This window comes from Mus caroli, chromosome 4, assembly GCF_900094665.2.
Source record: "Mus caroli chromosome 4, CAROLI_EIJ_v1.1, whole genome shotgun sequence".
Lineage (NCBI taxonomy): Eukaryota > Metazoa > Chordata > Mammalia > Rodentia > Muridae > Mus > Mus caroli.
The window spans coordinates 67,253,232-67,281,092 of NC_034573.1; the positions used below are offsets into that span (position 1 = coordinate 67,253,232).

Here is a 27,861-nt window from a genome sequence, read left to right on the forward strand (position 1 = left end):
GCAATGCTTGTGCCTCTTGCCATTGTTTGATAATCCCTTCCAGCCCAACAGTCATCTCCACCAGCGGAATTCCCTTGAGGGTGTGTGGGTTGTTCTGAACTCTTTGCTGGCCGCCAGGATCCGGGAATTCACAATGCAGGGCGCCTTTGAGTCGAAGAGAAGCAGGGCAGGGACCATCTAGCAACCGCGATGGGAGGAGGGAGGAGGAGGCCAGTCGGAGGAAAGCATCAGGGCCTAGCCTGACGCAGCAGCAACCCTGGAAGTGGCCCCCGCCAGAGCTTCTGGGCGTCAGGGGACAGTCGGTCCTGTGCCTCCTCCAACCGCGAGCCCTAGGAGGGTCCCGGGCTCCCACCGCCCTCAGCCTTCAAGCCCAAGCCAAGGGAGGTGCCCTCTGAGCTAGCTAAGGAAAGGAGGCGGGGATTGGAGCGTGTGAAGAGGAGAGGGAGGGACGGGTTCTCCTCGCCACTCACCGCTGGTGGCCGCAGGCGCCCTGCGCTGCCACCGTCTCCGGGCGGAGCTGCACCCGGAGCCGCGACTGTATTGAGAACGTGTGAATGTCCGCGTGGACCAGGGCCGCGCGGGTCCCGCGCCTCCTACGGCTGCCTCCCGCGTGCTGCTGTGTATGTTCGCTTCTTGTCACTGTGCTCCGAGAGGCAGAAGGACTATGAAGATGATTCACTTTCGGAGCTCCAGTATCAAATCGCTCAACCAGGAGATGAAATGCACCATTCGACTGCTGGACGACTCGGAGGTCTCCTGCCATATCCAGGTGCGGTGGCACCGGGGGAGGATGCAGGGTGTGTGGTACTCTCACGGTGCAGGAGTGAGTGAGAGGGCTCTGAGGGTAGACATGCACTGGTGGGAAACCCATCTCAGCAAAGAAGAGCGGCTGGAATGCTGGATTTGCTTCAGTCCTCAAGATAGGGGCTTTGGCCCACTATAGTCATCTGCTGTGTATTACCCTTACCTCAGCCCCCTACCCTGGGGTGTTCCCTGGGCTCACATCACGTTGCTCCTAGGCTGAGACTGTAAGCAAATGTCTCTTGCTTGGCGCTGTACTGGTCCCTTTGGAGTCTATCTCACCAGGACATAGAAGCCACCAAGCCAAGGGAGACCCTTGCATGCTACCCCCTGTCCTTCTTTCTCATCCACCACGTGGAAAAGGACTCCACCAGCCAGGGTTCGCTCCTGTTTCCCGCGCCCAGGCGGTTCCGGAACCTGCTTCTTGTACCCTGCTGTTTCTCTGACAGGAGCTTGATTTCTCTAGTGTGGTGATGGACTTCTCCAAGTTTCCTAGAAATCTTGGGCTCCAGCCTTGAGGGATGGGATGCACTTTGTATCGATTTGGAGCTACCTCTAAAGAAACATGAAATATGTGTTTCAGAGAAAGGAAAAAGATACATGAAGCTAGCAAACGAGTCCGCAGGAAGCTGGGTCTTGGGTTAAAGAGCTTGGAATTTTGGTGACTATTCATGTGGTCAAGTTGGAGAAGGCACATTGCTTAGTATTTTTATTGGCTGCTCCCTTCCTTGGGAGATCATTGTCTGTGGCCTCGCAAATATATTTGCAAACTGCTGTTGTTGCTGCCTCAGCTGGTGCTGTTGGTGGTGGTTGTTGGTGGTGGTAATGATGTGTCTATGTGTTTCTATGCACTCACACAGGCTTGTGTGCCCTTTGGCTGCACTTGTTCAGGTAGGTCGGTGTGAGCTTCTCCTATGACCTCATATGACATGCACGTTCTGCAAAGGTTGTAGCAGAACTAAGCACTGTGAGCATCAGAGTTTAAAATCTAACTATTTCTAGCATTCCCTCTTCCAGGCTACTATATCTTGAGGTTCTAAGACCCATGCCTGTGGGAAATGAAGGGATTAACACCTCCAAGAGGCAGGAATCTGCCTCTAGGTTGTGCTAGAATTTTTAAAAAGACATTTTTTAATTAAAATATAATTACATCGTTTTCCTCCTTCCCCTTCCTCCTTCTATCCTCTCCCCCAAGTCTCCACTCTCCAACTTTTTCCACGTACCGCATCCACAATTTCAACTGATGCCTTTGTTCTTTTATCATTATGGTTACATATATATGTATATATATATATATATATATATATATATATATATATATATATGCATAAGACTATAAGCACAACCTTCCCAGGGTGTTTTTATTGTTTGTGTGCTTATGGTTTCAGGGCAGATCACTTCTATCGAATAACCACTAAGTGGACTCATCCCTGGGAAGTGCTATTATCCTTTTCCATGGTCATAATTGCCCAATGTTCTTTATATAGGGTAAGGTTCTGTAAAAATTTCCTCCTTCTCAGTTTATATGTATATTGATATTGCCATTCTTTAGGTGTTGTATATGCCATTTCTATGAAAGATTGTTTCACAGTGGACATCTGGTATTCTGCATCGTGTAATCTTTCTGCAAGCTTTTACCCAATGTTCCCTCAGCAATAGATGCAGCAGTCTTTAGGAAGTACCCACATAGGCAAGATTCCCCATAATCCTTGATCTTTGCATTGTTTCCAATTGTGGTTTTCTGTGAGGGTCTCCCTTTGCATTAAAGAGATGTTTCTTGCGGGGCGTGGTGGCTCACACCTTTAATCCCAGCACTCGGGAGGCAGAGGCAGGCGAATTTCTGAGTTCGAGGCCAGCCTGGTCCACAAAGTGAGTTCCAGGACAGCCAGGGCTATACAGAGAAACCCTGTCTCGAAAAAACAAGAAAAAAAGAAAGAGAGAGAGAGAGAGAGAGAGATGTTTCTTTAATGAAGGATGGTACCTACATTTGTCTGTGGGTAAATTTTAGAGTGTAGGTAGGAGTTTTGTTGGCCTAGCAAAGTGGAAGTCATAAATTCTCATCTAAGATCCATGACCTCACCAGCTCTGGGAAGTTGGCTAGTTTTATAGTACTGTTCATGATTTCACTGCTGTTGAGTGAACTTAATGTTTAACAAACCGCTGATGTTGCACCTTTGTAGATATCTTGTCCTGGGGGTCACTGTTATAATTCCTAAGTGTTGCAGCTCGATGGGACCATTATGTTTCTCTCCTGTACTGGTTAGCTTTTATGTCAAACTTGAAACAAGCTAGAATAATTTAGGAAGACAGAACCTAAATTGTAAAACTGTCTCATCTGATTGGCCTGTGGAAAAGCCTATTGAGCATTTTCTTGATTGATGATTAATGTGGGAAGGCCTCCCTAGTTATGGGCAGTGCTGGTCCTAGGTGCTATAAGAAAGCAGGCTCAGAAAGCCATAAGGAGCAAACCAGTAAGCCCTGCTATTCCATGACCTCTGTTTCAGTTCTTGCTTCGAGGTCCTTGGCCTACCTTTTCTTCCCTCAGTGATAGATCCTTACTTGGAGGTTTAAGAGATTAAACCCTTTCCTCCCCAAGTTGCTTTTGATCATGGTTTTGACACATTAGAAATTTTACTAAAAGTCAAGTAAAATGTAAAGTAAATATTTCTCTAGAAATATTTCATAGTATTTTCTGGTATTATGTTATGGAATCTAGAACACAGGAAGGAGGATTTCAGGTCAGATCCAGTTTAAATAAAAATAATCTGAGTTCCCTGTCATAAGTGTATAGTGTTTTTAGGAATAGAGTATTACCTTCAACCTCTGAAAGGCAACAGTAGCAACAACAGTATTCTGACCAACCACTCAGAGGGAGATCTCTCATAACTGATACTGTGATTTTCCGTTAGTTTGTAGCTTTTGTGGAGGCATTGTCAGCTGAAATGTGTGTGTGTGTGTGTGTGGTGCGTTCTGTATAATTGTATAATTCTGGGTAAATGAAAAACAATAAGGTTTCTTCAGGCTTTATCAAACAATTTTGATATTGTCTGTCACCTCTCATTCCTTCAGCTTCTGTAATGACCTCCCCCTGCCCTTCCCAGTTAGTGACCCCTCCCATTTTTCTGTTTTGGCCTTCATTTTACCCATATCCTGCTACTCACCTCTGAACCCCTCCTACCCTGTAGTACTATTACACTTTCCTGGTTTCTATGCAGCATACTTGTTTCTAAAGATTTGGTACTAGGGAGGACAAATGAGAGAAAACGTGTGATGTCTTTCTTTCTGGGTCTGAGTCAATTCATTCAATATAATCTTTCCTAAGTCCATCTACTTATCTTCAAATTTTATGACTTCATTTAGAGCTGAATAGTATCGCTTAGTATATGTGTACTTCAATTTCATGACCCATTCACCCGTGAAAGGACAATTAAGTTGTTTTCATTTCTTAGCTATCATAAATAGGGCCACAGTAAACACAGCTGACTAAGTGCATGTGGAGTAGAACATCAAGTCCTTTGGACAAGTAGCAAGGAGTGGTATAGCTTTATGGTATATGGCATATGGTGTTGTTTTTATGAGGACTCACTCATCAATTATTTTAACTCCCGGATAAATGGAGTCCTATTCATAAAGTCCTCTCCTGCTGCTACACCTTGTACTGTACTGCCAATGTTGTAGCACTTCAGGTTTCAAATTGAGTTTCCTGAGCAACTTGGAGTTAATGTTTGTGCATGGTGATACACATAAGTCTAACTTCATTCTTCTGCATGCTAATATCTACCTTTCATTTGTTGAAGATGCTCTCCTTTCTCTAGTGTGTATTGCTTTTAGCCTCTTTGCTAAGTACCAGATGGTTGTTGTTACGTGCAACTCATGTTTAGGTCTTGTGTATTTGATTCCATTTGTCTACATGACTGGTTTTTCATGGCAACACCTTATAGTTTTTTGTTACTACAATTCTATAACATATCTTGAATGGCAATCCTTCTAATAATACTTTTGGTCAGGATTGCTTGGGATATTTGGCTTCTTTTCTGCTTCCATATGAATTTTAGGATTTTTTTTTTGTACTTCTGTCATGGATGTTATGGGTATTTATTAAGGTTTGGGGTTTGTCCCAGCACGTGTGGTCTATTTTATCCTTTAACATTAGGGTATTACCTATCTTTTAAGCTGATTCCTGTAGACAATAGATTGACATTTGTTTTTGTTTTTGGTTTTGGTTTTGTATTTTGGTTTTTTTCAATACAGGGTTTCTCTGTATAGCCCTGGCTGTCCTGGAACTCACTTTGTAGATCAGGCTGGCCTCGAACTCAGAAATCCGCCTGCCTCTGCCTCCCAAGTGCTGGGATTAAAGGCATGTGCCACCACATCCCAGCAACTTTTGTTTCTTAATACATTCAGCTAACCTGTTTCTTATGATTGGAGAGTTGAGACTATTATTTAGAAATTATTAAATTATTGAAAGGTGTTATTAAGAAATTATTAAATTATAAAGATTGCATTTTAGAAGGTTTATATTTTTAGTTTTCCTTTCTCTTTCTTAGAAATTTAGCTTCATTTATTTTCTTTCTACAATTTCTTGGTTGTGTATATTCTTCTTTTCAGTTCTAAGTATTGCTTCCAGAGTTCTACTTTCTTTGTTGTATTGTTTTATATGAGTTGTTTTAACTTTGTAAAACATTTTGATCTCTCCTTCAAATATGGCAGACAGTTTTGTTGGGTACAATAGTATAGGTTGGCAGTCATAGTCATTTTGAACTTGTAGTACACTTCTCCAGGCTCTTAAGCCTGTCAGAGTTTCCATTGAGAAATCAGCTGTTCAGCAGGGTGAAATGGTGTGCTCTTTTAATTCTATCATTCAGGAGGCAGAGGCTGGTGTATCTCTGTTAGTTGGAGGCCAGACTGGTCTACATAATGAGACACTGTCTTAAATCAACAATAATAGCCAAAAAAGGAAGGGGAGGAGGAAGAGGAGGAGAAGAGAGAGAGAGAGAGAGAGAGAGAGAGAGAGAGAGAGAGAGAGAGAGAAGAAAAAAAGATAAATTAGCTGCTATTCGGATGGGTTTTAATTTAGAGGTAGCTTAGTTTTTTTCTCTTGTAGCCTTCAATATTTTTCTTTGTTCTATTTGAAGTATGATATGTTGTGGAGTGTTACTTTTTTGGTCTTATCTAGTAAGGGTTCTGTTTGCATCTTGTACTTGTATTAATTTGCCTTTCCTTAGTTCAAGAAATGTTTTTTCTTTGATTTTGTTATAAATCTGATCTTTGAGATTCACATGTGATTCATCTCACTTATATATGCCTTTAATTCAAATATTTAGTCTTTTGATGGTGCCCGTGCTGGCTAGTTTTGTGTCAGTTCAACACACAAACTAGAGTTGTCTGAATCAAGTGAACCTAAATTGAGAAAATGCTTCCATAGGTCTGACTGTAAGGCATTTTCTTAATTAGTGATAGATGGGGTGGAAGGGCCCACTCACTGTGCTTCCTGGGAACAGAGTTTCAAGTTTTGTCAGGGTAGTTGTTTTTGTTCTTTGACCTGAGTGTATGGATTTCTTTGAATATCTGTCTGATATGATAATCTGGCCTTCCTTACATTGAATCAGTGTAGGAGCTGAATGGCTAGAACTAAGCCAGGTAAAGCTGATGGAAAGGCTGTTCAACTAGACTTGGGCAAAGATGGCTCCAAAATCACAGATACGGAGCTAGGTCTGTTGTCATGGAGATGACAATGGATAACCAGAAAGATGTCAGGCAGTTGTGGAAATAAGCTTGTGAGAGTGGAGATCATGCGTGATGGGTCTAGAACTAGACTTCTTGAACTTTTAGTTTCCTTATTCATTGGGGGTATTTATGAGTAGAGATCATTGAAATTTTTGTAAATTAACATGTAGGTAAATTTCTGTGCAGGGCTATGCTTCCCCATTACATGCCAGGAAATGTTGCAACAGCAGCAGTGGCTTTTGAGTATGTTCACCAACATATACAGAGTGCCTCCTCCAGAATAAGTGGAAAAACTCAGGCTACAAATTCTTGAGTTGTTCATTAGTCTCCTTTCCGTAGTAATCATTCCCAGAGAGAGAAAAAATATATATAAGCTCTGTGAAAGATTTCACTGCAAGGAGCCCTCAGGACTGTTGTGTGAGATCATATGAATGAATCCCATACCATTTGTCAGTATCTTCTATGTGTTTTCCCTTTTTAACCTATAATATTCAATACATAGTATAAATCTCTTGGGTAAACATTATTTTGATTTTATGAATAAGAAAACTGAGACACCAAAATGTTAACTTATTTGTCCAAAAGAGTTTCAGTTGTTGGCCTTAAGTTCTACAATTATCTGGATCCAAAACTTGAGTATGCCTTTGGCTTACTACTTTATATTCAAATAGTTAGATTTCAGTGAGATTTCCAACCCAGAAGCAGATGAATCCATGGAATCCTGCCTGAATTGACTTGAAGACCAGTAGGGATTCTTGTCTCGCTAATTTGCATATGGATCAAGTTCAGGATTTGGCAGGAAATCTGGCATTCCAGAGCTGACTAGAATGCCTCAATCTAAATGCCACTAAGAAACATTTCCAGTCCCAGAAAACACTGTATTTTTCCTCAAGAAAACTATACTTACATGCAGTTAGGTTCTACAAGCTGTATTTTTATGCTTCAGTTCAATCTTCAAATTACCTCTGTGAATCAAAAGATGAACTTTGAACTAAGCTACTGTACTGGCTAGTTTTGTGTCAACTTGACACAGCTGGAGTTATCACAGAAAAAGGAGCTTCAGTTGAGGAAATGCCTCCATGAGATTCAACTGTAAGGCATTTTCTCAATTAGTGATCAAGGGGGAAAATCCCCTTGTGGGTGGGACCATCTCTGGGCTGGTAATCTTGGATCTATAAGAGAGCAGGCTGAGCAAGCCAGGGGAAGCAAGCCAGTAAAGAGCATCCCTCCATGGCCTCTACATTAGCTCCTGCTTCCTGACTTGTATGAGCTCCAGTCCTGACTTCCTTGGTGATAAACAGCAGTATGGAATTGTAAGCTGAATAAACCCTCTCCTCCCCAACTTGCTTTTTGGTCATGATGTTTGTGCAGGAATAGAAACCCTGACTAAGACAGCTGCCAAGGAGATTCCTTGCCTGTGCTCTCATAACAGACTGTAATGGTCAAGGGGCATGTGACCAAATTTTTTCACATGTAGCATTACTTTTGGAGGGCACTACACTGTGTTTTTGTAATATGAGCTTTGGAGCTCATAACATTGGTGACGTAAGGACATAGGACAAAAGGAAAGGAAATTTTCAGAAAAAGTGTAGCTCTTTCATGAGATAATGAGTTTTTGTGTAGTTCAGAAAATTGCATTTTCAAAGATGAATTATTTTTAAAAATCATTTTAATTTTATGGTAAATATCTTTGATATTTCAAGAACAGGGATAGAACTAAAGATGTTTTAAAATTAAGTTAGTTAATGGGTCCTTTATCAGATTGAAACAGATAGACAAAATTTTATTTGCAAATAAAATGGCATATAGACATAAAGACAGATATATGTAGGTATAACACTAAGAGAATGTACCTATACAAGGCTGGGAAAATTCTCAGAATGTCTGGTTATACATGAAACTGGTGAATAACTAAAGGATCAGTGGACATCACCTAGAAGCAAGTTAGAAAGCCAAATCTGAAAGTCTGAAAGTTTTTTTGATTATCTGTTTTGGAATCTTCATTTGAATGGTGTAGCCATTGGTCACCCTTCTGCATGCCAATTCCTTCCAACCCCCCAACACTAGGTAGGATAGAAAGAAGGTTAGAGAGAAAGGGGACACAGACTTCTTTAGATTATTTCCTGCTGATTAGAGGTGTTGAGTTCCTTGGGGTAAGTCCTTCTTCATTGTTAGGATATTGAATTTATTATTCACTTTGTTCACTACCATTTGACAAACAGCAGCTGCAGAAACCAGCTGCAGGAGCAGCAGCCTCCTTAGAGTATGCCTCTAGCTCTGACAAGTCTCAGGGCTCTGGCATTTATTCCCTCTCAAAAGTTTCCAGAATTCCAAATATCATGTACTCTCAGAAACTATTTGCTGCTGGCAAAACTACACCTCTAGAGCTTGGGGCAAATCATAATCACCTGCAGTGATTATGCTATCTTTTATCTCACACCTGGGCTTAAAACAAAAATGTATTCATATAACATAACTGAGTTTTTAAAGAAACTGAAATTCTCACTATAGAATGGGAACACAAAAGATTGTCAATTGACTTCTATTTATCTTTTTATATGTTTTTTTCTTGGCAAAGTGCTATATTAGGGTTTTATTGCCATGAAGTAACACTATGGCCAAGATAACTCTTATAAAGAAAAAAGTTTAATTGGGATTGGCTTACACTTTCAGAGGTTAAGTCTATTATTGTAATGGGAGGAAGCATGGCAGCATACAGACAGACATGATGTTGAAGACAGAGCTGAGATGTCTATGTCTTGATCCACAGGCAGCAAGGAGAGACTGTGTACCATAATGGGTGGAGCTTGAGAATAAATGACCTCAAAGCCCTCCTCCACAATTGGCACACTTTCTTCAAAAGGCCACACCTGCTCCAGTAAGGTCATATCTCCTAATATGTCACTCCCCATGTGCCAATCATTCAAACACATGAGTCTATGGGAGCCATCCTGATGACCACCACATGTACCATTGGTATAAATAGTATAATTGGATGTGGAAATGAAGGCTGAATATGAGTCCAATATTGTCAAAATTAGTGACTAAAATATTGATAAAGCCCTTTCAAGAACTATTCACATAACTGTGGCCTAGTACTTATGCTATAGTTTGGAGTATGATTACTTGAAGGCAGGGAAGATAATTTGCATGTTAGCAGATCATGGCCAGGTTAATTAACTCTTATTCTAAAAGTATAAATTGCTGCATTAAGAGAAAAATACGGAGATAATATCAATACAATTCCTCTAAAATGCTTTAACTTTTAGACTTAAGAATGATCCTGTAAGTCAAGTCAATTCTTACAATGTCAGGCCCTCTAGAAAATTAAGAAAACATAATGTTTCAGGACTGAACATGAGCTACAACTTAGCTTGACAATTTTTTTTAAGGCTCGGGGAAAAGAGTGATAAAGTCATTGAATCACTGGAGTTGAAAAGAATAGCAAACACACACACAAACAAAAAAACCCTTCATGTTCTTCCATACCACCCGGAACTTTATCTGGGGTAGCTTCACATTTTGAATTCCCAAACCTCACGGGAGATGTGTTTCTCCAGATGGGTGTCCTAACACATGGTTGAGGGGCACCTTGAGCAATACACTTTGCTTGCAGGTTTGAAAAATGTTTTTTCCACCAGGTGTAGATAGCACCTCTTGTTGAAGAGCAAGGAAAGGAAAAGTTGTACTGTAATTCAAGGGCCACTACAGAAGCTGAGTTTGCAGCTCCAGCTGCAATGTAGCCACCTGACAACAGTAAGTTAGAAGAACAAAGCAAATTTAAACACATGCCACAAAGAGGATGGCTCAGGTTTCTTTCCAAATTGTACCTTCATTAGATTGAGTGTGTCTTTTCATGCTAGTATCCAATCCATATATTGTTAAAAAGAAAATCCTCACCAGGCTTTCTTGAATATAGGATGCCCTACCCCGGTATGTTAAGTAACTATTAAATAAAATATTTTTTGGTGTTACTTGAAATAAAATGGGGAGAGAAATCAGAATTTAGATTTGTACCTTTGAGGTATTCCATTATGAAGGCTAAATTTAACGCTTAAGAAATACTTACATTTATCCAAGCAGCAATGTTTTCCAAAATCAAACACCCCACTCCATCCCCCCGCCAAGGTGGGGAACATTGGACTTTATAAGTTCTCAGCAAAGGTTCTAAATTTTCATGTGGTGTTGGGAGTAGAGATCATTCCAAAACTTGTGTTGGCTGCAATAGCAATCAATTTCAAATTGCAAATCAGAAAATTGGGGAGCCTCGCTGTGTTTATATACCTTTTTTATCTATTAGGGAGGACCGGAGGATGGCTAGAATGTAGAAGTTCCAGGAAAGATGTGTTGAACAGAGATGCAAAATCCTGAAAGGCCTATTGGGCATTTCTGGGCATCAGAGATACAATAAGACATTTTGAATGTGTTCCATTCCATTCTAATAGAGAATAAAGACACATAAACAAATCCAACACAGTAATATTGTGATAGAAAAATCCCAGAATGCTATTGGTATGGAGTGGGGGTGAAGCTAGTGAAGTTATGAGCTGGAGACATGTTATGGCATGGGCTTTCCATTAAATATTGTTTGTTTTGTCCAGAGCTACCACTTTTTTTTTCAATTTTTTTATTAGATATTTTCTTCATTTACATTTCAAATGTTATCCCGATAGTCCCCTATACTCTCTCACCACCCTGCTCCCCTACCCACCCACTCCCACTTCTTGGCCCTGGCATTCCCCTGCACTGGGGCATATAAAGTTTGCAAGACCAAGGGGTCTCTCTTCCCAATGATGGCTGACTAGGCCATCTTTTGCTACATATGCAGCTAGAGACATGAGCTCAGGGGGTACTGGTTAGTTCATATTGTTGTTCCACCTAGAAGGTTACAGACCTCTTCAGCTCCTTGGGTAATTTCTCTAGCTCCTCCATTGGGGGCCCTGTGTTCCATCCAATAAATGACTGTGAGCATCCATTTCTGTATTTGCCAGGCACTGGCATAGCCTCACACGAGACAGCTATATCAGGGTTCTTTCAGCAAAATCTTGTTGGCATATGCAATACAAATGTCAGTGATCTATTTCAAAAATTCCCTTTAAGAAGTGGTAGCTCCATTCTTTGTGAAGAAGAATTTTTGAAATAGATCACTGACATTTCTCATTGACATTTCCTTAAATTTTACTTTGCTGTTTTACTTACTTGCAGACATCTCATCAAAACTTATTTTTTTATTAAATATTTTCTTTATTTACATTTCAAATGTTATCCCCTTTCTTGGTTTCCCCTCCAAAAACCCCCTACCCCTTCCCCCTCCCCCTGCTCAATAACCCACCCATTTCTGCTTCCTGGCCCTGGCATTCCCCTATACTGGGGCATAGAATCTTCACAGGACCAAGGGCCCCTCCTACATTGATATCCAATGAGGCCATCCTCTGCTACATATGCAGCTAGAGCCATGTGTTTTCTTTGGTTGGTAGTTTGGTCCCAGGGAGTTCTGGGGGTACTGGTTAGCTCATACTGTTGTTCTTCCTATAGGGCTGCAAACCCATTCAGCCCCATGTGTACTTTCTCTAGCTCCTTCATGAGATCCTGTGCTCCATCCAATGGATGGCTGTGAGCATCAACTTCTGTATTTGTCAGGCACTGGCAGAGCCTCTTAGGAGAAAGCTGTATCAGACTCCTGTCAGCAAGCACTTGTTGACATCCACAGTAATGTCAATGTTTAGTGATAGTATATGGGATGGATCCCCAGGTGGGGCAGTCTTTGGATGGTCTCCAGTCTCTGCTCTACACTTTGTCTCTATAACCCCTTCCATGGGTATTTTGTTCCCCTTCTAAGAAGGATTGAAGTATCACACTTTGGTCTTCCTTCTTCTTGAGTTTCATGTTTCGCAAATTGTATCTTGGGTATTCCAAACTTCTGGACAAATATTCACTTATCAGTGAGTGCATATCATGTGTGTTCTTTTGTGATAGGTTACCTCACTCAGGATGATATTTTCTAGTCTACCAACTAGAGTTGGTCATTGCCACTTGTTGTTTTTATTATGCCCTTTTGAGGACCCTGAGTTTGCTCATCTAAAGGGGCTACCATTACTTGACTTTAAATCTTGTTTGTAGACTACCATTCTTCTTATGGCTGTCTAGAGCCATCCATACTGTAATTTGTTGTATTGGTTGTCTTGTTTTAGGCATACAGTACTTCCTAGACCTAAGCTCTTGCCTCACATTATAAACTGCAATTTGAAGATGAATCCCATGTATCACTTTCTGCCAGATTTTCACCCTGCTATCATTACTGGAGCAGTGACTGGAATATATGCTCTTATGTGACATGGAAAAGGACAGGAGAACTTTTGGTAGAGATGACATGTAATGTATGTTTTAAAGAAAAAGTAGTCATTTTCCAAAACCTGGAGAGTGAGCACAATGAAGAGGTATAGTTGGGATGACATTCTGATAGAAGGCTGAGCTTAAGGAAAAACATGGAATTTGGGGGGAATTGAAAGAACTGTACTGCAATTTTATAAAATAGTGTAGTCATAACGAGTCTTAATGATTTGAAAACATTAATGATTTGAAAATATTATTGGTCATTTTTATTAGGGAAAAATTTAGACTATTCATCAAGATATGGGTTGTTTGGGCCAAAGTGATCTGAGGAAGAGTTTCTTCTGAATAGTTGTTGGGTACCATTACACCTGGGAAGATGGGAACAAATGTTTGTTTATCACAGACAGGACCAGTGACAGAGCACAGAATATTATCAAAGTCCTACTTGGTGAACCAGTCAGTCTTCCTGGGGTTACTTATGGGAGCAGGAATGACTACAGGCTCTACTGTAAGATTTACCCTTCCTTTAGAACATCCTATTTCTAACAAACTTCCCTCTAATATGGGGTGTTTTATCTGAGGATAGTGCTATACATTTATATTGCTCATATTTTTATAGATACAGGTGAGATTTGCTAAGTGTTTTGTCTCAGGGTTTGAATGTCTTAATTTTTTTTTTTTTTTGAAAAGGATAATCTCAGGGCCACTAGAATTGAATTGGAAACTTTTAGCTAAGATTTTAAACTCTGCCTCCACCATCAGTGAACCTATCAGTGAAGCAAATCATTCTTAATTATTAATCATGAAACTAGCAGATCTTGCCAAGGCAACTTACCCCTCACCTACTAAGTTAGTACTGAATCCCCATCCAACTGATATATGCAATTGTAAGGGCTCCAGGAAATCAGTATCAAAGAGACAGAAGTATACAAACTTCAAAAAGGCCTCATTATGCACAGTGTACACAGTTTTTCCACAGATAATTTGTGAAAATGTTTTTCTACTCTTTCTGACCTGACATAAGTGCTAGCTTATGTGGGAACTGGGCAACTGGTATGAGTCTGGACCTGAATTTTCAAGGATAGTCATCTGAAGCTCCCTGTGGTTTTAAGTAGCACCTGGTCAGCTCCACAGCAGTTATTAACCTTGGAAGTGAAGAGGAAGTAATTGTTCCTATACTTATATGTTATTTGGCTGTTACTGAGCATGAGTCACATTTTAAAATGGTAGGAAAATTCATAATGAATATATGCACCTTTATGCTCAGGAGTATTTGGCGGGGGGGGGGGTGATTAGATAGGATTTTAGACTTTCCAGTCCAGTCAATGTCTATCTTTTTTTAAGTCTGGGAAAGGACAAATCCATTTCGCATGTAAATAACAAAGAATTCTAGGACCTTGCTCTCCTTTTCATTGTTCTTTCTCTTTTGTGATAAGTTATTGTTCATGCAAGCTTAGATAGTGTGCTATATTTTCTCTTTGTACCTAAATATAAATGACCTACAATGATTAAGCAGATGAAAATTCACCCTTGTAAATACTGAAGAATAAATAGCACTTCTCAAATTAGTTTTTATCCTCTTATTGATTTTGCAGAGTATATCTTTTATCATTAATTATGAAAGCACAGAGTAAAAAGTCAAATAAACACAGGAGATTATTCAGCGAAAAAATGGATTCTCCTTCTGCATATGACACTAGCTGTACTCCTCAGGGTCCCCAATTCCCAGAGAAATGTTTCATAGGGTTCGAAAACCTAGCACCTGCAGAACCAAAAGATAAATGTTTTGGATTTTTTTCTATTGGGTTTTTAAAACCTTCAGTATTTTGGTGCCCATATATGTGTATATGTTTTCTTTGTGGACTTATATTTGTGCTAGTTGCTAATAGTCATGTTCTAATTTGATGGGTAATCTCTACTGTTTCAATTATTTTTATTTTATTCCCCTCCTTTGTAGTATAACTGGAGTAGATGAGTAGTTTTTCATGTCCTTCTATCTCCTCAGCTCCCCATCCTAAAACTTTTATATATCTTTAAAGAAAACTGCCTAACTCCAATGGGCCCTGAATAAAATTCCACTTTGTCTGTGTAGAATGAATTAGTTCCTGAATGACCTCGTAATGATGGGAAATGGAATGTCAGCCTTCAGAAGGAGAAGAACAAAAAGGAAAGTTCTGGAGATGTATATCAGTGTGCTGGATATACATGTAACTATGGCAGGTCCTATGAACTGGTTGTACTCAATTAGCTGATCAACCAGCAAACATTTACTGAATAATAATAGTAATGATAATAATAATAAGTAATAATGCTTTTACATTTTTGTTTGTTTATGTGTGCTAGTGCTTTGTCTGAATGTATACATTTGCACCATGTGCATGCCTTACAGATGCCATAAAAGGGTATTCGCATCTCTAGAACTGGAGTTACAGATGACTGTAAGCTGATCTGTGGGTCCTGGAATATGAACCCAGGTTTTGTAAGAGCAGCAAGTATCCTTACCCACTCCTGTTTCTTAACTAACAATTTGCTATTAGTGTTTGTTCCTTACGCACAATGTGTTTTTCCCCTTGCCACATATTCATAGCACTCGTTGTGATTGTTAACCTGCTTCTTCTTTTGTGGGCATTCTCATTATCTCTAGTCTACATTGATTAGCAGCTCCATAAAGGTTGTAATAGAACATTGTAGGGTTTAATACAAATATTGGTTAAATGAAAGAATAAATGAATCACTTGGCAAGTTGTAAAAACCAAAATAATAAGCCCTCTACCATGCATCAAAGCCCATAGTAAACACCTTCTATCTCATTAAACCTCAAAAGCAGCCTTGGGAAGTAGCAATTACTATTCTTACTTTACAAGTTCAAAAATGAAAAGACCCAATAAAAATGTTGGGTCTTTTGTCCCATTACATGTAGACAGTGGTAGACTGGGGTTTGAATAAGGCTTGGCTGGAGACCCTGAAGTTTAAAAATTATTGTAAAAGTCCAGGAGATACCAGGCACCTCAGAAAGTAGCTCTGCAGGGGAAGGAGAGTTTTGATAGATGTCTGTAGCTGGGGATAGACGAAGTTGCTGTTCCCAAAGCGCTTAGGTGGAATCGTGTAGTCCATCAGAGTACAGTGCAAAGTGGGTTTGTCCATGACCTGGGCGGATATTTTAGCAGTTGTAAATTATTCAGGTGCTGAGGCAGAGTGATTCCTTGCACTGAATCCTAAATGCAAACTGGGATGAAATTCAAGACCACAGTTACTGCCACTAATGGGCACTTTCATTTTTCCCCTATTAATAGAAGGATGAAAAAAAGATAACCTTGAAGCTCCTAAGTTCTTTTTGCTTATTATTTCCCCCTCCGTTTCTCCCTCCTTGTGGTGGGATAAACTGAACCCCTCTTGTGCATAATAAGCCCTTTCTCTACCTCTGAGCCACATCCTCAGTCCCAAGTGCTTCATAAAAAGTTGGTGCTGGGAGAACTCTTCCCACATCTTTAAAAAGTAGTTTATTGGTATAGAATACAAATAAATCACTATCATTTAATATATAAAATTCCATGGGTTTGAATTTTTATTACATTTACTTATTTATTTATTTAATGTGTGTACTTCTATGTGTGTGTGTGTGTGGGTGGGTGAATATGGGGGGTGGATATGTGTGGGTGTGTACTCATGCCATGGCATACATGTGGAGCTCAGAGGGCAATTTATGGGAGCCAATTTTCTCCTTCTACCACATTGGACCTGAGGGTTCACCTCAGATGACAAACACTTTTATCTACTAATTCATCCCACCTGTTCCAGTTGCTTGTTTTTTAGGACAGACACAGAACTATTTATCCATGACTACAGTCCATTTTAGAATATTTATCATTATAAAGAGCATTGGGAGGCACTCTGCACACCACTGGAAGAAGAAGATAATCATACATATCTCTTAGTTACAACTTCTGCAACCTGCATCAGTGATCTTCCTGAAAGATACACTAAAGCAATAATGGTACAAATTTATGGAAATAACCAACCAGTTTTTTAATTGGGCTTAAATTACATTCCATGGGATGGAACTCATGCCTGACATTGCTAAAGAGTCTAAGAACCTAAGAAAAAGGGCCTAGGGGAAATAATACTACTACTAGTAGTAGTAGTCTGAAAAAGGAACATAGAAATGAAATATCTCCCAATGAGATACTAGTATATCCATAGTGCCTCAGTCTTCCCTCTTCAAAGAAAAATAACAAACCCAGAACTGAACGATTTGCAGAAAGTGAGACACATTCAAATACTCAGCCATAAATGCTATGTCTTTATCAAAGCTTACTCTTTTTTTTTTTGTTTTTGTTTTTGTTTTTGTTTTTCGAGACAGGGTTTCTCTGTATAGCCCTGGCTGTCCTAGAACTCACTCTGTAGACCAGGCTGGCGTCGAACTCAGAAATCCGCCTGCCTCTGCCTCCCAAGTGCTGGGATTAAAGGCGTGCGCCACCACGCCCGGCTCAAAGCTTACTCTTTAAGGCTCGGAGATATATGCAGAAGATAATGTGAAAAAAATTGTAAGAGCCAGGGTTGACACATGACACCAGTGATAATAATTATTGGGATATAACAGGTCTGATGAACAAATGAACTCAGAGTGACAAAAGCACAGGCCTTCACTGGTAAGGACTGATGGGTTCCATCAGTGAGAGAACGAAGTGGACATGGACCCCCACCAGTAACCTAACTGCAAAGGATACGCACTGGCAAAGGAAAAATTAGTTTTATCCAGTGAAGTCTTACTGGGAATCTTGTCCACACCTCAGGACAGACCCCATGTCTATGAGAAGCTTAGCCAAGAACATAATGGTACTTTTGTAGACTTTTGATCATGTTTTGTTTTGTTTGGGCATTCTTGTCTTGCTTTGTTTTATTGGCCATTTTCTTGTTTATTTTGATTTTTTTAGATTTTTTTTAATATGAATACCTGTTTTAAGAGAAAGAGATGTGCCAGGCAGTGGTGGCTCACACCTTTAATCCCAGCACTTGGGAGGCAAAGGCAGGCAGATTTCTGAGCTCGGGCCCAGCCTGGTCTACAGAATGAGTTCCAGAACAGCCAGGGCTACACAGAGAAACCCTATCAGGAAAAAAAATATATGAGAGAAAGAGAGAGAGAGAGAGAGAGAGAGAGAGAGAGAGAGAGAGAGCTCATAAAGTTGTGTGGATAGGATCAGAGAAGAGTTGTATAAAATATGATCAAAATATATTGATCATATATATTATTTTTTAATAAGATAAATTAGAAAGAAGAAACATGTTTCCTGTAGCTTTGTAGGGCAGGTTTTTAGTGCTCTCGGGTTAATGGCAATTATGTATTTTATTTATTAGATTGCTTTGACCTTAGAGTCTATAAAATATTTAACATTTGGGTACTTGCACGGATACTTGTTACAGCCTTTTCTCCTGTATTTTCTCTGTGTGTACATTGCACCCTGTCTTTCAGCATAAAACCGTCTCTTTAACACTTACATACAATATTATCTCGCCAATGGACTTGGCTTCCATAATGGGAATTGTCTAGGGAGACTGTGTATTCACAGTTCTTTGGTTCTCCAGCTTCGTTGGATAAGAATATGTCTCTACTAGACTTACAAGTACATAGTTCTACTAGGACCTAAACAAGACCCAGGCTTGGTTACAACCTTGGAACCAAATCAGCGGCTCACAATTAAAGCTCCAGGGGATTTGCTGCCTTTCTATGACTTCTGCAGACAGCCACACACATGCAGCACGCATTCTCATAGAGACACACATATACTCATAAACAAAAACAAATCTTAAACAAATTGACACTCAAAGTGTCAGTTGAGTCACTACAGGGCTTTGTTATAGGTGCTTCTGTAAATATTTTCAAGTTTTTGAAACTAGCTTTTTATCATTAGCTTCTTATATATTCAGGATGATGCTCCTTGCCTTCTTGCTAAATATTTTGACTACTACCCCTAATTCCTAGCAAGATCCTGAGAGGTTCATTAGTGACATACCTCAAGAAATACTAGTTTTCTGGTATTCATATTGCTTGCACAGTTCAGTTAGGCTTTTGGTAAAAATTCGTTTCATGCATATTAAAACCTGGGAACCTTTTGGCCATATCACAGTGAGCTAAAGAAGGCTCAAAGGAGGACCAGGAGGTGGTAAGAGAGGGTTTTTTTGGTTTTTTTTTTTTTGTTTTTGTTTTTGTTTTGTTTTGTTTTGTTTAATCTAAACATAATCTTCAATTTCTTATATTTTTTTGGCTGTATGCCTAGCCTTTAACAGCTGAGCTATCTCTCCAGTCCTTCCTTCTTAATTCTCGTATCTCTTCCAATAAAGTTGAATAGAATTTAAAGGAGAAGTTGTTAGTCCTGTATAAGGAAGCAAAGAGAAACAAAGGGGTTGGGAGAGGAGGGAGAGTGGAGGGAAAAGGGAGGGATGGAGGGAGGGATGGGGAGAGAGAGAGATATCAAGGGAACTGGTAATTCAAAGTTAGGATTATTTAAGTCACATTAGCCCAAGGGAAACTTGAAAATCAGAGCTGATTCAAGCACTGTTTCAGCATCTTGACAAGTGGCTCAAAGGCCTTGGTTTACTTCACTAATTGTTAATATTTGAAAATGTTACAGGGCTTTCAGAATGTGACTTGCTGACTGTGTGGCCACTTCCAGAAGGTTGCTGGTGCACCAAGTCTTCCTGGAAGCATTTGAAGACCTAGGGTTTAATTGCACAGTCAAAAGTATATCCACTGGAACAGTAAGGTGGTCGGTTGCTATAGACTTCTGTGTTAAGTTTGGATAGGGCTGTGTGTACTCTTGTACCTCCCTTTCTTGTCTGAGTGTCTGTCTTCAGCTTGCTTTTAATCTTGTCTTAAGTGTAGGAGTCACAGACTGAGCCTTATACATGGCCAATTAAGAAGCATGTTAGAGACAAGGCAAGAGGGAAGACACAGTGGAAGGCTGCAGGGGATGTGGCCAGTCTCGTCAGATGTTATTTTCAGCTATGTAATAATTCTCTTAAACAAGGAGGTTTAGGATCATGCACAGGATAATTATTAGGTAGAATGATTACAGAAGAAACACTGAAATTAGATTCTTTTGAACGTCTAAGAACCAATCTTTAGAAATTCAAACCAAAAGTAAATGAGGCAAAAATACCCCCCCAAAAGAAGTCTATACCTGCAATTTATATTTAGCTCAGAAATTTACAATTTCTGAGGCAGTGTGAAAAGGAAAAGATACATTTGTCTACCTATTAAGTACAAGACAATGTATTGACGTTTCCATATCCTGAGATTCAGACATTTTATGAAGTAGGTATCATGCCACACTCATTTTTGGTCACAGAGAAAACAAATAGTTTTCTTATGGTTACTCAGCAACAATGAGGTGGCAACAGAAATTGACACTTTACCTTTTGTCCCTTAGTCCAGAAGCTGCCTCAGTGTCACTGTATTTTTGTAGTCATTGTCCAACCTCTGGCCTCCTGCACTGCTAGTCAGAACATTTGTGTTCACTGGGGCTAGCTGTCAGTTGTTATCCACTCCATAACTTCTGGAGGTTCAGCTACCTAGGCCCCTGTCAGTTCTGACTACAGGTCTCCTTGCTGCCTTTAGGGCAGGACTCAACCTGACCCTGGTACTTATTCTTCTTGTCTCTACCTCCAGGTGTACTGACATTCCAGACTGGAGTAGGTGATGACTAGGCTTGTGGTCAGATCCCTGTTGACCGAGCAACAGTGGCCTGACTGGAGTTGGAGTAGCTGTCTTGATTTTCATTTACACCTAACTTCCCTGACCTATATGGTTTAGAAGCTAAACTGTCTTAAAGAACAGAGGATAAGGTTGTATTTTTTTCCTCATGATTATAAGTAAAACAGAACATTTGTAAGATAGTAAACTTAGTATCCTATACTCAGAGCACCCAGAAATGCTGCTAAGAGAAAAGAAAAAAAAATACCCACCCACCGGGGACTTTTCTAGTTTTCAGGTCATTATGCTCCATGAATATTTGTGCAGTACATTAATTAATTTATTTATGTTTGCCTGTGACAGGATATGCTGGATAGCCTTTTAACAACTTCATACAAAATGGGATTATATGGGAAGAGAGAACTTCAACTGAGAAAATACCTGTATCAAATTGCCTATATTCAAGTCTATAGTGGCATTTTCTTGGTTAGTGATTGATGGGGGAGGGCCAAATCTACTGTGGGAAGTGTTACAGATCGGGTGTCCTGAGTTTTATTAGTAGCAAGCCATAAAAAACATTTCAGTAAGCAGGCCTTCACTTTGGTTCCAGCCTCTAAGTTCCTGCCTTGAATTCCTACCCTTAATTTTCATGGAGTTTTCTTAACAATTAAAATGAACCATTTACTCCTGGAGTTGCTTTTGGTTGTGGTTTTTTTATTACAATAGAAGGGAAACTAAGATACAGGATCTCATCTCAACATATATTTCAGCATTCTCTCTGATTCTCTAGACAAACAGAACTGATGACATGAATTTCTCCTCTCTCATCACTTCTTCCCCCTCTCTCATTTATCCTATCCTATCATCTGTCTCTCATGTATCTATCTACTGATCTATCATCTGTCATTCTATTTATCTATTATCTATCATCTATCTATCAATCTATTGTCATCTAGTATTTATTAGCGTATCTTACAAGCAGTGTCTCATGCTAACAATGGCTGTCTCCCAAGAGAAAGCCCAAGAATCCAATGGTTGTTTGGTCCAAGACTAGATGTGTAAGGTGGTCTTCAGTATACACCAGAATTCTAAAGAAGCAGGCTATAATGCCAGTAAAGGAATGAAGTTGCCAGTGAAGATTGAGCACAATCAGACAAAGAACAAGGACTTCCTTCTTCCATGTCCTTTATGTAGACTGCCATCAGAAGGAGTTGCCCAGATTTAAGGGTCTTCCTAACTCCAATGACCTAGATTTAGGGTGGCTCTTCCTACCTCAAATGTTCCAATCAAGAAAAATCTCTCAAAGGTTTACACAGTGTCTTGGAATTTAGTTAATTTCAGATATAGTCAGAATGACAACCAACCAAGAATAACTGTCACACCCAGACTGGTCTTCAGCTCAAGATCATGTAACTTCCCTACTACTGACATCACAGACCTCTAGTGCCATGCTGGCTGATGTTTGAAGAAACATCAAAAGAGATCATACAATATTGACCTTGGGAAAATAACAATGAGAAAACTTATTTTACCCAGGTTTAAAGTTTTCAGCCATCAACCATCAGCAATGTGGAAGCTATGCTATGTAAGAGCTGTGACAAGTAGTCCTTGGATGTTTGTGATGAGCTTGGAAAAACCTAATCAGCTGCTTGAGGTCACGTCTCCTCACTTAATACATGCTGAATATTTACTGTCTAAGGAAAATAAAATAGCATATATAATGATAGAAAAAAAAGAAAAGAGGAACATATGCTTAGAATGTTCTAGCTTTGTATCAGGACAGCAAGGGTAGTGGTAGTTGTTTTATACATTATGACTTCTTCTACCCCAAAAGTGACATACATCTTCAGAGATACAAAGCAGCTTATATTTATGAATATATGTATATATGCATATGTGTATGTATTAATAATTAATAAAATAGGCATGCATTTAAAAGATAGTAATGAGGGGAATATGGGAGGATTTGGGGAAGAAAAGAAAGGGAAAATTACTTTGATATGTTATATTGTCAAAAACAAAAGAAAAAATGAATTTAGGCTTAGTGCAGCATGTAGTATGCAACCTTTAATTCCAGTACTCAGAGGGCAGACACAGGTCATTTTGTCATTTCAAGGCCAGCATGATATACATAGCATGTGGCCAGTGTGTGAGGGATACTCAGTGAGGTTCTGTCTACACACACACACACACACACACACACACACACACAAAAACCACACACACACACACACACAGAGGGTGGGTGGGGAGAGATTAGATTCAAGTTATAAAAATCTGAATTTGTGTCTTGGACTTGGGTTTTACTAGATGAGAGCCTCAATTTACCTTGTAAGACCTGTAAAAGTATTATGCATTAGAGTTATTGAAAATATGGAAAGATTTAATGTACACAAAGTTTTATACTTGATAATTGGAAGCTCACCTCACAAATAGAATCTGTTGTCATTAAGTTAATGTGAGGAAACTCAGTTTCAAAGAAGATGATTAAGATCCCTCACCTGTTGAGGGGTAAGCATAGGATCTGATACACTGGAATGTGGAGTTAATGTTTGCTGTATTTAACTAGGTCTGACTAAGACAGTTGTTTTTTATTTCGTTGTTTTGTTGTTTTGGCTTTTTTCTTTTAAGTCCAGTGCCTTTCATTTCTTCTGTCTAGATGTCTATAAAGAAGTGGATGTTCACACTTTGAAATGTATACTAGCCTTTTGGGAATGTGGTACATATCCAGGAGAGTAAAGCATTCTGCTTTTTCTGGATGGAAAATGAGAAACATTATGCATCCTGTGGTGGCATCTACAGCTGAGACATTGACAGAAAAGGACACTTTAACAATATATTTGTTTATTTTGACTAGGAAAAAGCAGGTTTTTTTAACGTTGCTCACCACTATTTAGTAACATGGCTTTATGCTCTAGAACAGGAAAGAGATGTTTTCTCATCTATTGATGGGTTTTAAAGGCTGAAAATACTTAAATTCTATTTTCTTTTTCTGGGATGTTGACCTTGATTCTTTGGTTAGGACTATTCTGGCTGATGTTCAGAACTCTTAAGCTTTTAATCTATAGATTATTTTGTGTTTATCCCATGAGGCTTAATGTGAACATTTAAATCCTCACTTTACAAAGGCACAGCACAGATTCAGTAACCAGGATTATTTGCCTTTTCTCTTTTTAAGCGCATGTAACTAACATACCAAGGTCCTTCCTTTGTGAACTACCTTGGTCTTGGATAACATAGTCACAAAACTCAGAGTCAATATTGTCCAACATTTGTTAGATTATCCTTTCAGCAATGGTGGTCTACACCATGCTGTTATAATATTCGTTCCTAGAAATATCAGTGGCTCTGTACAACATTTCTCTTTCTGCTCATAAACTCATCTCCCATGGCAGTTGCATGTTTATTTTGATCGTCATATCACACAGTGACCGAGTATGATTGAAGCCTGCATCACAAATGATATCACAGTAATTAAAAGATATTGTTGGATCCTCTGTGAGAGGGCTCCATATCTAAATAGCACCGGGACAGAGTGAGCCTCCCAGGAGCATGGAACAGCATGTGGTGCAGGTTGGATCACCACTGCTGCTCAGAGGAACCCACCCAGAACCTTCAGAACACAGGAACCTAGGAGCAACCTGGAACAGAAGTCTTCCTGTCTCTGTCTGCACCTAGAGCTGATCCTATGCCACAGAACTACATATACAAATACCACCAGTAGAGAGCTGGTCTCCCAGTATTGCCTACACATCTGCGAGCACAGATAAGACCACCACTCCTCTTCAAATTCCTAGCCCTAAAGGGACACTCACAGAGCCATCAGAACACAGGAACCAAGAATCAGCTGAGGACCAGATCCTTCTGGTCTCTGTCTGCACGCCAGAGCTGACCCTGTACACAGCTCTCTATACCCAAATCCTCCCAGAGAGAACTGTTCTTCCAGGAGTACTGACACACAGGCTTGCAGGAAGAACAAGCCAAAGTCATAGACAGCAAAACCAGCTAACACCAGAGATAACCAGATGTCGAAAGGACAAGAACATAAACAACAGAAACCAAGACTACTTGACATCATCAGTTGCCACCACAACTCAGTTCTCCCACCATAGTGAACCCTGGTTACCCCAACACACCAGAAAAGCAAGACCCTGATTTAAAATCATATCTCATGCTGATGATAGAGGACTTTACAAATGACATAAATAACTCCCTTAAAGAAATACAGGAGAACACAAGTAAACAGGTAGAAGCCCTCAAAGAGGAAACACAAACATCCCTTAAAGAAGTACAGGAAAACACAACCAAACAGGTGAAGGAATTGAACAAAACCATCCAGGATCTAAAAGTAGAAGTAAAAACAATAAAGAAATCGCAAAGGGAGACAACAGTGGAGATGGAAAACCTAGAACATAGATGAGGAGTCATAGATTCAAGCATCACCAGCAGAATACAAGAGATAGAAGAGAGAATCTCAGGTGCAGAAGATACAATAGAAAACATTGACATAACAGTCAAAGAAAATGCAAAAAGTTCCTAACCCAAAACATCCAGGAAATCCAGGACACAATGAGAAGACCAAACCTAAGGATAATAGGTATAGAAGAGAGTGAAGGTTCCCAACTTAAAAGACCAGTAAATATCTTCAACAAAACTATAGAAGAAAACTTCCCTGACCTAAAGAAAGAGATGGCCATGAACATGGAAGAAACCTACAGAACTCCAAATAGATTAGACCGAAAAAGAAGCTCCTCCCATTACATAATAATCAAAGCACAAAACTCACTAAACAAAGAATATTAAAAGGAGTAAGGGAAAAAGGTCAAGTAACATATACAGACAGGCCAGTCAGAATTACACCAGACTTCTCACCAGAGACTATGAAAGTTAGAAGATTCTGAGGAGATCTCATACAGACTCTAAGAGAACACAAATGCTAACCCAGTCTACTATACCCAGCAAAACTTTCAGTTACCATAGATGAAGAAACCAAGATATTTCATGACAAAACCAAATTTACACAATATTTTTCCACAAATTCAGCCCTACAAAGGATAATAGATGGAAAATGCCAACACAAGGAGCAAAACTACACCCTAGAAAAAGCAAGAAAGTAATCTTCTTTCAACAAACCCAATAGAAGATAACCACACAAACATAAAAATAACATCAATAATAATAGGGAGGAACATTCACTATTCCTTAATATCTCTTAACATCAATGGACTCAATTCCCCAATAAAAAGATATATGCTAACAGACTGCATATATAAACAGGATTCAGCATTTTGGAAAAGCAGGAAAAGCACCTCAGCATCAAAGATAGGCACTACCTTAGAGTGAAGGGCTGGAAAACAATTTTCTAAGCAAATAGTCCCAAGAAATAATATTCTAATATTGGATAAAATCGACTTTCAACCAAAAGTCATCAAAACAGATAAGGAAGGGCACTTCATACACATCAAAGGAAAAAAATCTACCTAGAAAAACTCTCAGATCTGAACATCTATGCTCCAAATGAAAGTGCACCCCGAATTCTCAACTGAGGAATACCGAATGGCTGAGAAGCATCTAAAGAAATGTTCAACATCCTTAGTCATCAAGGAAATGCAAAATAAAACAACCCTGAGATTCCACCTCATACCAGTCAGAATGGCTAAGATCAAAAACTCAGGTAACAGGAGATGCTGGAGAGCATGTGGAGAAAGGGGAACACTCCTCCACTGCTGGTGGGATTGGAAGCTGATACAACCACTCTGGAAACCAGTTTGTTAGTTCCTCAGAAAATTGAACATAGAACTACCTGAGGACCCAGAAATATCACTCCTGGGTATATAACCAGAAGATGCCCCAACATGTCATAAGGACACATGCTCCATTATGTTCATAGCAGCCTTATTTATAATAGCCAGTAGCTGGAAAGAGCCCAGATGTCCCTCAACAGAGGAATGGATACAGAAAATGTGGTACATTTACACAATGGAGTACTACTCAGCTATTAAAAACAATGAATTTATGAAATTCTTAGGCAAATGTATAGAACTTGAAAATATCATCCTGAATGAGGTAACCCAACCACAAAAGAACATACATGGTATGCACTCCCTGATAAGTGGATATTAGCCCAGGAGCTATGAATACCCAAGATTCAATTCACAAACCACATGAAACTCAAGAAGAAGTAAGACCAAAATGTGGATACTTCAATCCTTCTTAGGAGGGGGAACAAAATACCCATGGAAGGAGTTACAGAAACAAAGTGTGGAGCAGAGACTGAAGGAATAACCATCTAGAGACTGCTCCATCTGGGGATCCATCCCATACACTATCACCAAACTTAGACACTACTGTGGATGCCAACAAGTACTTGCTGACAGGAGCCTGATATAGCTGTCTCTTGAGGGGCTCTACCAGATCCTGACCAATATGAATGTGGATGCTCACAGCCAACCATTGGGCTGAGCACAGGGTCCCCAATGGAGGAACTAGAGTAAGGACCCAAGGAACTGATGGGTTTTGCAGCCTCTTAGGAGGAACAACAATACGAACCAACCAGCACCCCCAAAGCTTCCAGCGACTAAACCACCAACAAAAGAGTACACATGGAGGGATCAGAGGATGACCTTGTTGAACATCAATGGGAGGAGAGGCCCTTGGTCCTGTGAAGGCTCTATGCCCCAGTGTAGGGAAATGCCAGGACCAGGAAGTGGGAGTGGGTGGGTTTGTGAGCAGGGGGAGGGGAAGCCAGGAAAGAGGACAACATTTGAAATGTAAATAAAGAAAATTAAAAAGAAAATAAAAAAAGATATTGTCGTGAATCCATCAGTGGCTCATTGGCCTAAACAAATCATACCTTAAGACACATGGTTTGGTCATATACTTAGAAGGAAAGGAATCTAGTATACATAAATGTGTCCCAAATGATCGCCGTACACTCTGGGACCAGACTCGGTATTCTTTGCCTTGATATGTCATTTATAAACTCTACCCAAGGCACATATTCCTATCTCTACATTAAAGGGAGATTTATAGAGGTATTCTAACTACTCTAGAACCCACAGTCTTAAAACAGCAACTGTTCTTTATGATACTCTAAATGAGTTCATTTTCCTCGGTTATGCTGCCTATAACAGTTTAGATTTTTATCTTCTCTTCCAACCTATGATCAAGTTCACACACACACACACACACACACACACACACACACACACACCACAGTGTTCAGGAGGAAAGAGCACCAGCTATCTCACACTTGAGAGAGAGAGAGAGAGAGAGAGAGAGAGAGAGAGAGAGTTTATTATGTTGTTGTC

General features: G+C 39.7%; 1 protein-coding gene across 2 annotated transcripts in view; it reads left to right on the plus strand.

Annotated features, from left to right (window-relative positions):
* Positions 1 to 285: 285 nt before the first annotated feature.
* The window catches only part of Frmd3 (FERM domain containing 3), a 181,601-nt gene continuing 154,025 nt past the window's right edge, over positions 286 to 27,861 (plus strand). The window contains exon 1 of one of the 2 annotated variants that reach the window (XM_021160425.1): positions 286 to 769. In XM_021160425.1, coding sequence (XP_021016084.1) covers positions 623 to 769 — 147 coding nt within the window. In that variant the 5' untranslated portion in view covers positions 286 to 622. The remainder of the gene's footprint in view (positions 770 to 27,861) is intronic. The other variant, XM_021160424.2, reaches the window with a different exon arrangement.